We start from the raw sequence: 15,891 nt of genomic DNA on the forward strand, positions 1-15,891 counted from the left end.
TGAGGTCAAATTTTCAAGTTGACCTTTCAAGGTCAAATTATAGTTCATTCGACGCGTCTCGGCGAGGGGAACACGATTCTGGCAATAGAAATGTCGTGGCTTTTTGTAGTCGAAAGTTATTGTCGAAAAACACTTTTCGTAAAAACAGCTATTTTTGGAGTTTTTGCCCTCTGGAGGCTAAACCGTTGACCTGAGGTCAATATTGATAATTACCTTTTCAAAAGAAGGGTTCAAAAGCTATCGTTTGCTTTTCAATGCGTTTTTCTAGCTACCATAGTTCCTGAGATAGCGGCATGTTTTCTGAAAAATATAATGACAATTGGCAAATTTTGACCTTTGATGACCTCTGGTGACCCCAATATTGTTCTAAGGTGAAAAATGACCGAAATACTTTCAAACGTACGCATTAAGAGCTATCGACTGCTTTTTTACCGCGTCTTTCTAGCCCTCTTAGTTTTTGAGTTAGAGGTGGGTGGTAACATATGCCCCCCCTCACTAGGGCGAAGTTGGCTGAGACCGCCACTGGGGCGCGGGTTAAAATGTGAACTATTTTCTTTAACTGTTGCGCCGGTACGGCATGTGGTAAATCTCTTCCCAACCTTGGGCTGTGAAAATGCAGTTTTATTCACCTCGGTTTTTGGCTACGGACCTCGTGCCTACCGGCACTCGGTCCTCCGCACAAAAACCTCGGTGAATAAAACGCATTTTCCCAGCCCCGGTCGGGAATATATAATCCCGTATTGCTCAAAATACTTACCTATGTTTAATAAAAATTTGATCCTAAAAATGGATATCAACCCTCGCCCGCACATGAGGGGAGGTGGTTGCCACCCCCGCCCCTCCGGTAGTTTTCTGCTCTGCACTAAACATTTTTAAAGCTAGAAGCCTGATTTTTCGTATATCTACTTTTCAATATTTTTTCAGTGTACGCTGAAAATTTCACGTTTCTGTAGTTTTTGGTTTCGGAGAAATGACCATGTTTTTCAGGTCATGTCATGACCCTAATGACCGGGTCATTACCAATACCATGTCATGACCCAATAGCTTGCGTTGACTATGGGTCTTGTAAGCTTTTGACACCTTGATTTCGTTTTTTCCCAGTCTTACCTCCCACCTATCATGGAACATCTTGTTCGACGATGTACAGATGTCAGAGTCAGGGTCAAGATCGACCTAGGTCATCTAAAATCATTGCGTTTTAGGCAAGCTAAATTTACTCTTCGGTATGTTTCTTTGACTGCGTTTTTGGCAAAAGATTCTCAGTTCATGATCTCATGTAATAGGGACACACAAACCAATCGGCACACACATCAGTATACACACAGACATGCAAACACATATCACTGACCTTGACCTAACTTGACCTGAAGTGATCACAGCCAGCAAATAAAAAATAATAAAACAACTGCAGTTGAAAACAACTGCAGTCTTAGTCCATAACCTATTTTTAATCATATCATATAACATATCATATATAACTGCCATATAACTGCCATATACTGATCATATAACTGCCATAACCTAAAGTGTAGTTGGGCTCCAAAAATCAAATGTGATCAAAGCTGTTCAGTCTGTGAAGCGCATCTCGCTTTTCGTATCTCGGCTCCCACCTGGCACAGACACTGTCACTCTGCAGGAGTATGCCAAGGAGCAGGTAGGAGCGTCAGAAGTGGTGGCAACCAAACTGGAGACTAGGTATGACTCTTATGAATCCTATCGTCTCGATGTGACCGATCCGTCAGTGGATGACGTCCTGGAACCAGAGATATGGGCACAGGGCCTTCTCGTGCGCCGTTATTTCGTGAAAAGATCTGATCCCGATTCATCGGAGCCCCGTAGACCTGTATCTTCTCGATGACTTGTTATTCTGGCGTCCTCTCCATCTGTCTGGTTCTTGCTGTACTGTCCCACATATTTTACAATCAGATGCGGATAAGTTCATATAACTGCCAGTCTTCTAAACGTAACATTGGAGGAATCAAATTGCTTTGCGATGTTTCAGATATAGTTTTGCTGCAGGAGCACTGGCTCTATCCTTTTGATCTTCCCAGCCTTAATACCTTGCACAAAGATTTCATGACATTTGGAATTTCATCCATTGATGTATCCGATGGTATTGTGCTAGGACGCCCGTACGGTGGTGTAGCAGTTATGTGGAGAAAGGACTTAACATCTCAGGTGAAACCCATCAGTTTTGATGATCGGAGAATAATTGGACTGGAATGTTGTTTTAATGGTATCAAAATGCTGTTATTGGGAGTGTATTTGCCTTATAACGCAACTCATAATTTTGATGAGTTTGTATTTTCTCTCGGTAAAATTAGGTCAATTATTGATGAGTTTGATTCCCCCTACGTTTTCGTCTTCGGTGACTTCAATGCTGATATAGAGAGGCAAACCTCTTTTGGTAAAGAACTAGATTCATTTTGCCAGGAGTCTGACCTTATTGTTGCTGATCCAGTGTTCCTGGGAAGGGGATCTGTGACTCATGTAAATGACGCTCATGGTACAGAGTCTTGGTTGGATCATATTGTGTGCACGAAAGGTGCGTATGGGCTAATTCAGGCAATCGATATTCGCTACTCTATTTCTAGCTCTGACCATTTTCCTATGACTGCTGAGCTCAGGATCCCCAGTGGGGTTTCAGTGTCGCCAGATGACCTAGACAGAGAGAATTTCAAATGGGTGGTTGACTGGTCAACGGTCGATCGTGCACGCCTTGAACTGTACACTGCGGGTGTGAATGAAAGGCTAAACGAGATAAATGCTCCTCTTAATGTTCTAAATTGTAACGATACGCACTGTGTTGATCACTGTTCAGATATTGACAGATATTATAGTGAAATAATATCTTGTTTGCATGAATCATCTCGCCACAGTATAGCTAGAGAGGTGCGCGGCGGACATAAGCCGGTGCCGGGCTGGAGTGAGTTTGTACAGAAGGCTCACTCGACGCTTGGTGACATATATTGTCTGTGGGCTATTGTCGGAAAGCCCAAGACCGGCTACATCTATGATCAGCTGCGTTTAGCAAAGGCTCGTTTCAAATACTCCCTGCGATGGTGCATTCGCAATGATAAGGATCTTCGGGCTAGGAACTTAGCTGATAAGCTCGCAAGGTACCCACGTGATCCCGCTTCCTTTTGGAAGGAGGTCAGAAATCTGAATAGCTCCCCTCCTCTTGCTACAACAGTGAATGCTGTGAGCGGGACGAAAGACATTGCACACATGTGGAAAGACCATTTTTCTGGTATACTGAATTCAGTTTGTGATGATACGTTAAAGGAATCTGTACTTCATCGAGTGAGAGAGAACATGGGTGTTGTGCATAACATTTCTGTGCAGGAAGTGTCTAACTCTTTGCGAGACCTGGCGTCAGGACGGAGCAGTGGTCATGATGGCTTAAGTGCAGAGCACTTTAAGCATGCTGGTCACATGTGTCTCACCCACTTGTCCTTGTGTTTCACCATGATGTTAAAACATGGCTACCTGCCCAAAAGTTTGACCAAAGTTGTGATTGTTCCCATAGTGAAGGACAAAACTGGGAATATTTCTGATAAGGATAATTACCGACCGATTGCCTTAGCGAGTGTCAGCTCCAAAGTGCTGGAGTCAATCGTTTTAAATCGTAGCCGTGACGTCTTTTGTACCAGTGACCATCAGTTTGGTTTTAAGCCGTCACACTCTACTGACATGGCCATATATGCTGTAAAGGAATTATCTGAGTACTACTTGCGAAACAATAGCCCAGTGTTCTTGTGCTTTCTTGATGCTAAAAAGGCGTTTGATCGAGTGAATCATTGGAAATTGTTTGACAAGCTTTTGCGTAGGGGAATGGATGCTTGCCTTGTAAATCTTCTCGTGGAATGGTATGGTACACAATCATTTCATACGCAATGGGGACAGTACGTTACAAGTGGCTTCACTGTTTGCAATGGGGTCAGACAGGGGGGCATTCTTTCACCATTTTTGTTTAATCTGTATGTTGATTCTTTGTCTGTGAGCCTTGATAACACTGGTGTTGGCTGTCGCTACCTAGGTAGTATGAACCACATAGCATATGCTGATGATATGATTATTTTGTCACCCACGCCGTTTGGCCTTCAGGTCCTACTAAACACATGTGAAAGATATGCGAATGAACATGACATTGTTTATAATACGAAAAAGACTGTGTGTATGTGCTTGCGCCCAAAAATGTTCAAGAATATGTGTTTGCCACAGCTTACTCTTTGCGGTGAAACTCTGAAATATGTGAATAGCTATAAATATTTAGGTTTTAATATTTCTGAAGACTCAACTGACAATTTGGAAATCCAGCAGCAATATCGTTTACTGTGCTGTCGAACGAACTCGCTGATTCGGAAATTCTCGATGTGCTCGTATCAGGTGAAGAAGTTTCTGTATATGTCCTATTGTGCCACTGTATATTGCCTTCACCTTTGGCACGTGTTCAATGTGTCTGTTATCAACAAGTTTAAGGTTTGCCTGAATAATGCTGCTCGAATGTTTTTTGGCTACGAGAGATTCTGTAGTGCTTCTGCAATGCATGTTCGCGAAGGCATTGATAGCTTTGATGTTATGTTCAGAAAGTCATCATGGATATTTCTCCGAAGGCTCGGTTTGACCAAAAACACTGTTTTGAGCGCTCTTGTGAACAGTGATGTGAGCATACGCTCTAGATATAGGGCTGTGTGGAATCGGGCACTGTTGGCAGTGTAAAGTGGTTCTGTCTCATTTACAATTGGACCATGAGTCCGTAAATACAGTTCTCTCTCTCTCTCTCTCTCTCTCTCTCTCTCTCTCTCTCTCTCTATTTATTGGATTTTGCGTTTAATATGGAAAAGAAGCATGAAACGAACGAACCAAAACAAAAGTTCTCGTTGGACTCTAAAAAAGCACTGGCCATCAAACGCCTTGCCTCCGAGCCTGTAGACTCGTGAGGCTGTTCTGTCAGCGTGTTCACTCGTAGTCGCCGCCATAGTCGCCGTCATAGTCGCCACAGTACTCCACCGGTAATCCACATACCTAGCCACGCACTGGATGGCAGGTGCTCCCGGCCCGCCATTAGCGCACTTTGCGGTCGCTAATTTGATTAGCGCCGGGAAGTTCGAGACAAACAACTCGAAACGATGCGGTTTTCCGACGGAAACCCCGCCAATCCTGCCGAGTGGTGCTCGAGGCCCTCATCTCCCCAGCCAGCCGGCTGAATGAAGTGGATGTGTTTTGTGTATAATGTATTCTCTGGACTTAGATAGTATGGGTATAAAATATAAATTAGATTTACTTTTGCTTAGAAAAACATGTCTTCTTGTATAGCTCCTAAATATTGATCAAGTTGAAGTGCCCTTTTAACTGCATGATTAAGTGTGCTATTTATCCGGAAGCGTTCTGATCTGCCGTTTATGTAAATTTAGAGAGGGGCCTAAAAATTTCATGTTGGCTGGTTGATGTGGGCTATTATGTGATCTACGAGAAAAGTTGTGGTAACTTATCTTGAAGCACAGGAAGAAACTATTGATACACGGACTGGGGAAACGGCTCCGATTATCCCTTTTTCAAACCTACGTCCCGACCTCTTTTTTTTCTCTCTCTCTCTCGCTCTCTCTCTCTCCCTCCCTCCCTCTCTCTCTCTCTCTCTCTCTCTCTCTCTCCCTCTCTCTCTTTCTCTGTCTCTCTCTCTCTTTCTATCTCTGTCTCTGTCTCTGTCTCTGTCTCTGTCTCTGTCTCTGTCTCTCTATCTCTGTCTCTGTCTCTCTGTCTCTCTCTCTCTCTCTCTCTCTCTCTCTCTCTCTCTCTCTCTCTCTCTCTCTCTCTCTCTCCCTCTCTCTCTCTCCCCTCCCTTCCCGCCTCTCTCCGCGGCTGTGCCGGTACGGGGCGGATTCCAGGCGCACTGCGCGTGCCCCGGCGCCCTCTCAGCCCGGTCCATCCAATGTGGGAACAGAGGCGGAATCTCACGGCCTGAGCGATAGAATCTTAAATCCCGCCGCGGCCAGCGGCGCCACCGCCACTGGCCGGAGACCACTTAGCCGTATTGTTTGCACAACTTGTTATGACATTCATATGCGATGATATCGCCGGTCGCCGGTCGGTGTTGTCAGACCCGTCCGCTAGATGGCAGGCAGGTCTCCGGCGTGCTGTGGTAGGTTTTGCTCGAATTATCCGGGACGGGCTCGGAGAGTGTTGGTGTAATTTTAGCCGACACAGAGGTGCACCTGTGCAGACAATGGTCGGAACTGGGTACCGTGATCCCTGTTGGTCTGATATAGGGCCCGGATGTTCCCCGGCGGCCGCCCGGTGGAGGGAGGTGGTCGGATTTGTGACCGCACCGGAGCCACTTCTGGCCTGGGTGAGCCTGCAGACACGCCTAACCCGGGACCGCAGAGTGGCCCGGTCTCAAGCACGCCACCTATGCCGCTGTTGTGAGGAGAATGGTCGATCGGAAGAGGCCGGAATGCTAACACCACATATCCTGTGTCTTTAGACAGTATGAATAAGAGACATTGTGACAGGCCCATGAATCATGGACGCCGTGACGGTCGGCCAGCGGCGCTGGGAAGGTCTCATGCCCGCGATGAAAGGGTTAGGCATGCCACTTACGCAAGTTCCGTGCCGATAAGATTGGAGATATTATGCAAAGGCGGGTTTCAGCTGACCAAAAAATGCCACCAATGTTTGATGTGCTCAACCAGAGCTGAGAATATGTGAGGTCGTTTATTAGAACGAAATCCCAGACATAAGAAAATGTTCATACATTACCGAATAAAACAAAGCCAATGCGATACTAATTGTACCAATCATTCACCTATGTTTTTGATAGCTCAATCGGCATATTGATGCATGCTATGCTATCTTTTATGCATTGGAATCATCATGCATTCGTGCAAGGGCATGGGATGGTAAGAATTCTGATCATTATTTTGCATCATATTTTCGGGAACGTCTGTCTATTTTCTCCAATGACGGTTGGATAGCCAACTATGCAAAACATTCAGCCGTGCTACTGAAGCATGCTTCTGTTGTCCCATTTATTTTCTGTTGAACCTTCACTAATCCCTGCAGGTTCCTGTGTCATTGCGACAAGAAGCGATCGTACTGTGAGCCACGGAAGCTGTCTAGCCCCCCAGTTGGCCTCTCGGGCGCGATCCCCGGATCTTTGGACACAATTTACCAGCTGACTCAGGTAATCCTGGCGTGCGCTGGCCGGTAAGGCCCGGATCCGCTCAGGCACACACTGCAGAGAGCGCCGTATAGTAGACTCCGCGCGGTGGCATGCACCGCTGGCGCCGTCCGTATAGTGTAATACCGCCCCGTGCGTGTGGTCTTCCGCTACATTTTTTCAGCCTTCTGGAAATCAGCGGGCATTTTTCAGCCTTCTGGAAATCAGTGGCGGCCAGCAGCGCGGCCGGATTCTCCATGGTGGTGATGTAAGAAAAGCGCTGCTCAGGGCCGGCTGCTCAATAAAAGAGTGCGACGAGCTCGCTGATCGCGGATGTATGCATGGTCGGGACATGCACTCGACAGACCGTTCTAGCCTTTTACGGCATCTGGCTCGGTTGTAAGCCCACTAGCTAAAGCTGATCATTGAAACGAATCCGCTCACGGTGAAACATGAATAACAGCACCGTTTGTGCGATGGATGGCAATTAACTTGTGGCACGTGTTCTCAGACGCCGATAAGGCGCAGTAGTATTATTTCAAACATGTTTTCTTACAGTCGCTGACTCCGACACTACTGCTTCTGGCGCCGCGAGAACACGTGGCATTTGAATAAAAGAAAACGGTGGAAATTTGGTGCGTTTTTAGCTGCTCAATGCATGTGAATTGTGTGCGCTGGGGTGCACACTGCACAGCGTGAAATGTCAATGAAAGGTTTTCATGAGAGGTGTGGTTCTACGTAGTTACTGTAAGGCAACATTAGGTATTCATTTTTAGCGATGATGCTGTTTTGATGGCAAAGTAAAGGAACAATCTTTTTTTACTACAATGAATCATTTCTTATGTCGTTATTCTGAGTTTCTATGAACTTAAGAACAACGCAATGACGCGGTGGCGGCAGTGGCAGCTTCACCAAACCGTAGGTCTTGTTTGGATGTGTGCAAGGGCTGGAGGTCAGCGAGATAATTGAAGTTCCTCAATTTTTTTTCTACTTCGTACCTCACAGTTGTTTGTCTTTCCGACGAGGAGCGTAGTGTTTCTCGCCACAGTATTCTTATCGAAGTTAACCCGCGCCCCACTGGGGTCTGTGTATAACACGCCCTACTGGGGGGGGGGGCTATTCATAGCCCCCCCTCCTAACTCCGAAACTACTGGGCCGATCGTCAAAATTCAAACGGCGTCTGATAGCCCCGGAAAAACTGTCGAGCGAAACCTAATTTCATTGACCTCGAGGTCACCGATGACGTCACAGGTCAGGTCAAAGTAAAAATTATTAGCACTTTGGCTTGTTCACATTTTGGGCTCTGGCCGCCGTCTTACAAGTCAGATCAGGCTCATTTTTGGTTTCCACACTCGTGAACAGATGCTCTAGATACCTTGAGGGTACCAAACTTGTACTTTGCTTTTCAGGTCAGGGTCAGGTCATCACAGGTCACGAAAATATTATATCATGCGTCGGTCACGTGACACATGTTTTATGGTCCATTTAGGCCATAGATTTCGAATTTGATGTCGTCTATGTCATTCGAGGTCATTTTGAGTCGAATTTAGCTTAGGTCAGGTCACTTTCAGGTCAAAAAAGGTCAAATTTTGAAGTTGAAATTTTTCAACAAAAAAGGTGTCTATTGGATGCAGTTTGAGCTCAGGAACACGATGGTGCCATTTATATTGGTGTACGATGCCAAATACGTACTGAAAAACTTATTTGAAAAATTAATAATTGTGAATTTTTTGCAATAATGCGTATAACTTGGCCATTTTTGAAGATATTTAGCTAAAACTTGCTAGAGTTAGTCATAATCATGCGTTCTGTCACATATATTCCGTTTTTTTTCGAAAAATCAAAAACTTTTTGAAAAAAATATAAAAATATAAATTTTGAATATTATTATATAAAATTTTCAAAATTTTCAAAATTTTGAAAATCCGAGATAGCAGTTTGATAGCGCGGTCAATTCTGAGTTCTTTCATGCAAAGAAATTGGATCTAGCTTCAAAACTGAGCTCTTGGGAGCGATTGCCGTGGTTCAATGTTTTGCGTCGAAATCGGACGAACATGACGTCACTCTGACGTCATTTCCGGCCGACCTATGGTAGCTACGAAGTTCAAATTTTGACACAAGGTGTCAAATTGATGCAGCCGAAGGTACTGAAAGTTTGGCGTCGATCCGTCAAGCGGTTTGGAAGTTATTGCAGAAAAACGGGAGGGGGGGGGGGCTATAAATAGCCCCCCCCCAGTGGGGCGCGGGTTAAGAAAACATTTCGATGCATCATTTAACCCGCGCCGGGCCGGGGGGGGGGGGTGTTTGAACACCCCCCTTGCGGTTTTTCGCAGATATCGTTTTTGGCACACCTGTTTGTGCATCTTTTCCGCACATGTTGTGAAAATTTCAGACCCAGGTCACCTTAGGTCAGGTCACCAGGTCACGCCAAGTGACCTCACCTCAGAAAAAATAAGAATGCTCGTCATAGCTACACCGACTGAATGATTGCCTTGAAACTTTCAGCGATTGATAAGAGCAACACTATCTATAAAATGTATATCTCGGAATTTTGATATCGGTGACCTAAGCTCAGGTCAATTTTGCGGCCTCTCCATTATAAGTCAATGGGAGGAAATTGAAAAGCGTCTGTTTTGCACGAACGCTATTCTAGACACTCTCAAACATCGAGATGTAGGTAAAATAGACACACTGAACCAGAAAATGGCAACTCTGACCCCGCGTTATGTCCCCGAGGTCATCTCAGGTCACGAACAGAATCTAACAGTTTGTCGATGATAACTTCTGATAGATGCGTGCTAGCCCTATTCCTGGCGGGGGGGGGGGGGCCTCAGGAGCCCCCCCTGAGGTTTTTTGGTTATATCTCCCAAACGCGTTGAGCTAGGAAGCTCAAATTTTCTGACTTTTCCTAAAAGGCTTCTACGCAACATGTCTGAAAATTTTGAGTTGATCTGACCTCAGGTCAGGTCACCAGAGGCGGTTTGGTGACGCTACCTCAGAAAAGTTTGCAATCACGCCAGAGCTAGAGTTTTTGACCGATCAATTTCTTCTCTTCAGGGTTTAGTTAGGGTACCAGTATGTGCAATTTGTATATCTCGGAATTTTGATATCGGTGACCTAAGGTCAGGTCAATTTCGCGACCTCCCCATTATAAGTCAATGGGGGAAAAATCAACTCCCTGTTTTTACCACTAAAACGGGTCGGAATGGCCCCATATACCATACATGACTTCATATACGATCAACCTTCACTACCTTGAGGTCTGTTTTGCTGTTGGGCAGCTGTGAGGTCATGTGACGTCATCAAAGGTCACCAAAGGTTTTTGGCCAATAACTCCGTACAGGAACAAGATACAGACGCTTGGATGGTCTCATTGTGTTCAGCTCGTCAAGACGCATCGAATGATATACATGATGACCTCAAGGTCACGTGACCTGAGGTCAACCTTTGACCTTGACCTTTCGAGGTCAACATATATATCATTCGATGCGGATTGACGAGAGGATCACGATGATGCCCTTAGTTTGTTCCTATCTTGACTAATTCGAAAGTTATTCGAGAAAAACTATCTCCATATCTAGTGCCGCCATTTTGACTTTTTCGACCCCTGTGACGTCATCTTTGACCTGACCTGAAAATGACCTTAGTAAAAATTGTAGATCTTGGCCGTGCGTATCCGATGCCGTTTACCGCTTGTCGCTATCTTGCTTCGTTCTCGAGATCTCAGGGGGGGGGCCGAATCGGCCCCCCCCCCCCGCCAGTTTCTTGTCCCGGCGGAGCCCGCCAGGAATAGGGCTAGAGCGCTGAAAACGCCTTAGATGTGTTCGGCTCGACGCTGCGGATCGACTGATATGCAAAACGACCTTTTCCGGTCAGGTCATGACCTTGACCTGAAGTCAAATTTTCAAGTTGACCTTTCAAGGTCAAATTATAGTTCATTCGACGCGTCTCGACGAGAGGAACACGATGCTGGCAAAGGTAATGTCATAGCTCTTTTGAGTCAATAGTTATTGCCGAAAAAACGTTTTTCGTAAAAACGGCTATTTTTGGAGTTTTTGCCCTCTGGAGGCTAAACCGTTGACCTGAGGTCAAATCTGAGAACATTACCCAGAAAGGTCTATAAAAGGGCTATCGAATGCGCTTTTTTGAGGCGCTGTAGCTCTATCGGTTCCCGAGATAGCCGTTGGCAGTTTCCAAAATGTTGAAATAGTCAACATTTTACCTTTGGTGACCTCTGGTGACCTGACCTTTGATCTGACCCCAAAAAATGATTAAAGTGTTTTCGTCCTTATTTTTGACGTTCTTTCGATTGCCGCTTACCGCGTGTCCCTACGTGGCCCACGAGCCGAGTTAGAAGGGGGTGTTCAAACACCCCCCCGCGGCCCGGCGCGGAATCTCAGAGCACCGGCCCGGCGCGGGTTAATATACCATGAGTTTAATATTTTCAACTACACGACATGAGTTGAGTAGTTGAAGTTTAGTTGAAGTAGTTGAAGCAATAACTTTGCTTAAGAATCAGACAAAATATAATACTCGGTAAGCGAATAATACCTGACATTAATAGAGCCAAGAGCAAAAATCTGTCACAAAAACGCTTGAGAAACTATTTCGGTAGGCATATCAAATTATCGTTTCGGAGAGAAAACTCCCCCAATGCAACGAAACCAATGCAGGAGTACATAAATAGCCCTATGCTATGCCTATTTCTGTGACAGTTTAAAATGCTGAATCACTGTCGCCCTAAAAATAGCTCGTGGTGGAAGGAATGCGTGTGTAAAAGCAACGACTTCTTCTCTTGGATAAATAACTTGAGTAATAAGATGGAATTGGTTCCGTGGCATTTACTTCTGATAAATGGTGGCGTAAAGACCCGGGGCCCATACGTCGCTTTGCATAGAGCCGACATTAAGTAAATGATACGCCTGGGCTAGCTGCACGGCCCTGCAGTATGCCTGCACTAATTAGATGCCATTCTGATGTGCCACTTGGTAGTGAACACACCTCACTCGCGGCTTCAGATTTAATGGCCTGTCTGCAAGGAGAAGTCAATGATCCGCTTCGCTTTGGATGAACTTGCTGTGGCGTTTGACACAACGATTAACTTCTCATATCGCTCATGTGATGGAAGCATGCTGAAGATGTATATCAAACACGATTTAAAATTATTCGTTCGCATAATTATTTCCATCTCACGAAATGCCACTAACAATGATAGTGAGACTCAATCAAGGCACATTCAAGATTCACAGTATCTTCAGAGCACCGCGGGTGCACGTAAATTAGAGCCCACGTGCCACTCTCCAGACCGCTCACTGCTGCCAATATAATTAACACGTCTCAGCAGACGCGGGCCATACACAGCCTCGCCACAGACCGGCAGCGAAAGGTCGCACTCAGCCGAAGAAGGCAGCCAACGCCCTGCTCGGGCTCAAACGGGTCATCACACACCGCCGCGAGCTGACCGAGAGGTCGCTCTGGGACCGACGATATCCAGTGCCCGCTCTCCTCCCTCCTCTCTCCTCCCTCCCCTCCTCCCTCTGCCCTCCGCCCCACGGACCACTGCCGTCTGGCCTGCCGAGCCTCGCTCTCAGCGCGGCGCGGCGCTACACCAGCGCCCCCAGCGGATCACCGGCAAAAGTGCAGGGTCTCCAGCACGGTGCACTGGTCGCAGTGCACCTCGCAGCACCACTGGAAGCGGCAGTTACAGTTCTCCGTCACGTTCATCTGGCGCGTGTTGTAGCCGCGGCCGCAGCACAGCTCGCGGCAGTTGCCGGAGGCGCGGTTGCAGCGTCGGCCGCGCGTGCCCAGGCTGCCCTGCGCCCGGTTGGGAAGGCAGAAGTCGGGACCGCGCTCGGCGAAGATGAGGGTGTTGCGCGCCGGAGCCGGCTGACCCTCGCTGGCCGAGAGCAGGCTCTTGCCATCGTTGGCCGGCACGACACGTGCAGCCTTGTCGTAGCTGGCCAGAAGCATGGAGCCCACGTCGCGGAACAGAGGCATCTTACGCCAGCAGGTGCGCAGAGTGCACGAGCCGGACAGGCCGTGGCACTTGCAGACCACGCGCATGTGACGCCGCACCGCCTGGGGGCACACGGGTCACGGGCATGCGGGTCACAGCCACATGGGTCACAATCACATGTGTCAAATATACGGGTTACAAACACACGCATCACACTCGGGAGTTTTTATGGTTATGCTGATGTGACATTTTTACATCGGAGATGTTATCATGACAGTGCAAGTAGCATCGATTAATTCCATCGCAACTGACGCAAACATAAGATATCTAATGAAACATTCGTGATAGGTCACGACTGCAAATTGAGTAAGAAACTAGTTGGGAATGAATGGAAAGGATTGTATCGATCAAACTCGCAGAGGCATCGATCAAATTTGAGGTGGAGAGTGAGAGCGAGAGATAGATAAAGAGAGAGAGAGAGAGAGAGGGAGAGAGAAAGACAGAGAGAAAGAGAGTCAGAGACAGAGACAGAGAGAGAAAAAAGAGTGGGAGAGAGAGGGGAATAGGATGCAATGGAGAAAGAGATGGAAGAATGAAGGCATGCTGGTGGTGAGAAGAAATTGTGAAATTAAAAAAGAGACAGCCAATTACTGAAAAAAAAAACATCAGAGCCGAGGAAACGGCGTCCAACTACATAATGTATATAAGTAGCAGCCAATGTAAAAGATTAGCGTGAGCAGAAACTAAATGTACCTAATCCATCACTTAGTCGATTTTTTTACTGCAAAAAAAGATTTAGAGCTTGCGTTAGCCTGCCACCTTGTCGAGGATGTTACTTGCCTATTAGGTACCAGAGCTAACGAGCTTATATTACATGAAAATGAGCCCCGCTGGGGCTCATGGATTTCCACACCCTGCTGGAGGGTGTTTGAACTCTTCTAGCCCTTCTAACCTGTGCTACGTGGCGGCGTTTGAAAGAGCGTAAAATTCATAAGGATTGTGTTGAGTCTTTTTTTTTGTCTGGTCAACGATCAGGTCACCAGAGGTTATCGAAGGTAAAATCTCGCCTATATTGACTTCTTAGTGCTTTCTCTCTTCCCGGTTCCACCGGGGGTTTGTTTTTAGGCAACTTAGGCAACTAAGGTAGTTGAAGTTGATAAGTTAATAAATAAGTGAGACACTGTACTTACTAAGACTTAGAGAAATGTATTTACTGATAACTCTCGGTAAGCATCGAAAATCTCGGGAACAGATAGGGCTACAGAGCCGCGGACGATGAGCGCATTTCATATAAGCATGTTTCATGCTTTCTCTGAGTGTTGTTTCACATGTTTTCGACGAAAAGCGATGTAGTCTCCAGGGGGCAAAAACCGTCAACATTGAAGTTTTCGCGGAAAGCGCTTTGTGTGATGGCTTCCGATTCGAAATTTGCATATCATTTAACCCGCGCACCGACGGGGGGGGCGGATATCCGCCCCCCCTGAGGTTTTTCGCGGATAGCGGGAAAACCGCGGCGTGTAGCGCCGCGAAATTTGGTATGACTATTCTCTCATCAATTTTACACATGGTGTGCAAGTTTGAACCTCCTAACTTTTAAGGTCAGGTCACCAGGTCACTTTGAATGACCAAACCTCAAGTCACTTTTTTTGCAACTTTGTCACCGTGCCACAGCTACAGTAGATGTCGGAGGCCTTTGAAAGTTGCAGGATGTTATTAGGTCATTAGTAGCTACAATTTGTATATCTCTGAATTTTGATGTCGGTGACCTAAGGTCAGGTCAATTTCGCGACCTCCCCATTATAAGTCAATGGGGGAAAAATCAACTCCCTGTTTTTACCACTAAAACGGGTCGGAATGGCCCCATATACCATACACGACTTCACATACGATCAACCTTCACTACCTTCAGGTCTGTTTTGCTGTTGGGCAGCTGTAAGGTCATGTGACGTCATCAAAGGTCACCAAAGGTTTTTTTGCCAATAACTCCTTACAGGAACAAGATACAGCCGCGCGGATGGTCTCATTGTGTTCAGCTCGTCAAGACGCATCGAATGATATGCATGATGACCTCGAGGTCACGTGACCTGAGGTCAACCTTTGACCTTGACCTTTCGAGGTCAAAATATATATCATTCGATGCGGATTGACGAGAGGATCACGATGATGCCCTTAGTGTGTTCCTATCTTGACTACTTCGAAAGTTATTCGAGAAAAACCCTCTCCATATCTAGCGCCGCCATTTTGACTTTTTCGACCCCTGTGACGTCATCTTTGACCTGACCTGAAAATGACCTTAGTAAAAATTGTAGACCTTGTCCGTGCGTATCCGATGCCGTTTACCGCTTGTCGCTATCTTGCTTCGTTCTCGAGATCTCAGGGGGGCGGTCATCCGCCCCCCCCGTCGGTACTAAGTTGGCGCAGACCCCCGTCGGTGCGCGGGTTAAGTTACGACATCGTGCTCCTCTCATCGAGACGCTTCGAATCAATTGCATATTGATCTAAAATGCCAGCTTGAAATTTTGTCTCAAGTCGAGGTCATGACCACCAGATCGGATAAGGTCATGCTGCACATCAGTCTATCTGTATCGTGGAGCTGAACACATCCAAGATGGTTTCTCTAGCATGTCTCCATCAAAGTTTATTGCCGAAAAACAGCTTGAAACCTTTCATAACCTGAGATGATCTCTGGAACATGAAGTGAGGTCACGGGTGCAATCCTCCGATTTGATATTCCAAGTTTACCTTTTATCCTACGTTTCAGGACGTTTAGAATAAA

At 46.4% G+C, this 15,891-nt stretch overlaps 1 protein-coding gene across 1 annotated transcript in view; it reads right to left on the reverse strand.

Moving 5' to 3' along the window:
* Nucleotides 1–12,314: 12,314 nt before the first annotated feature.
* Nucleotides 12,315–15,891, reverse strand: part of LOC122375604 (protein Wnt-6-like) — a 27,339-nt gene continuing 23,762 nt past the window's right edge. Inside the window, exon 5 of the mRNA XM_043355111.1 lies at nt 12,315–13,237. Coding sequence (XP_043211046.1) covers nt 12,785–13,237 — 453 coding nt within the window. The 3' untranslated portion in view covers nt 12,315–12,784. The remainder of the gene's footprint in view (nt 13,238–15,891) is intronic.

The sequence above is a fragment of the Amphibalanus amphitrite genome, unplaced genomic scaffold, assembly GCF_019059575.1.
Source record: "Amphibalanus amphitrite isolate SeventyFive unplaced genomic scaffold, NRLGWU_Aamphi_draft 000041F_arrow, whole genome shotgun sequence".
In the NCBI taxonomy this organism is placed as follows: Eukaryota; Metazoa; Arthropoda; class Thecostraca; order Balanomorpha; family Balanidae; genus Amphibalanus; species Amphibalanus amphitrite.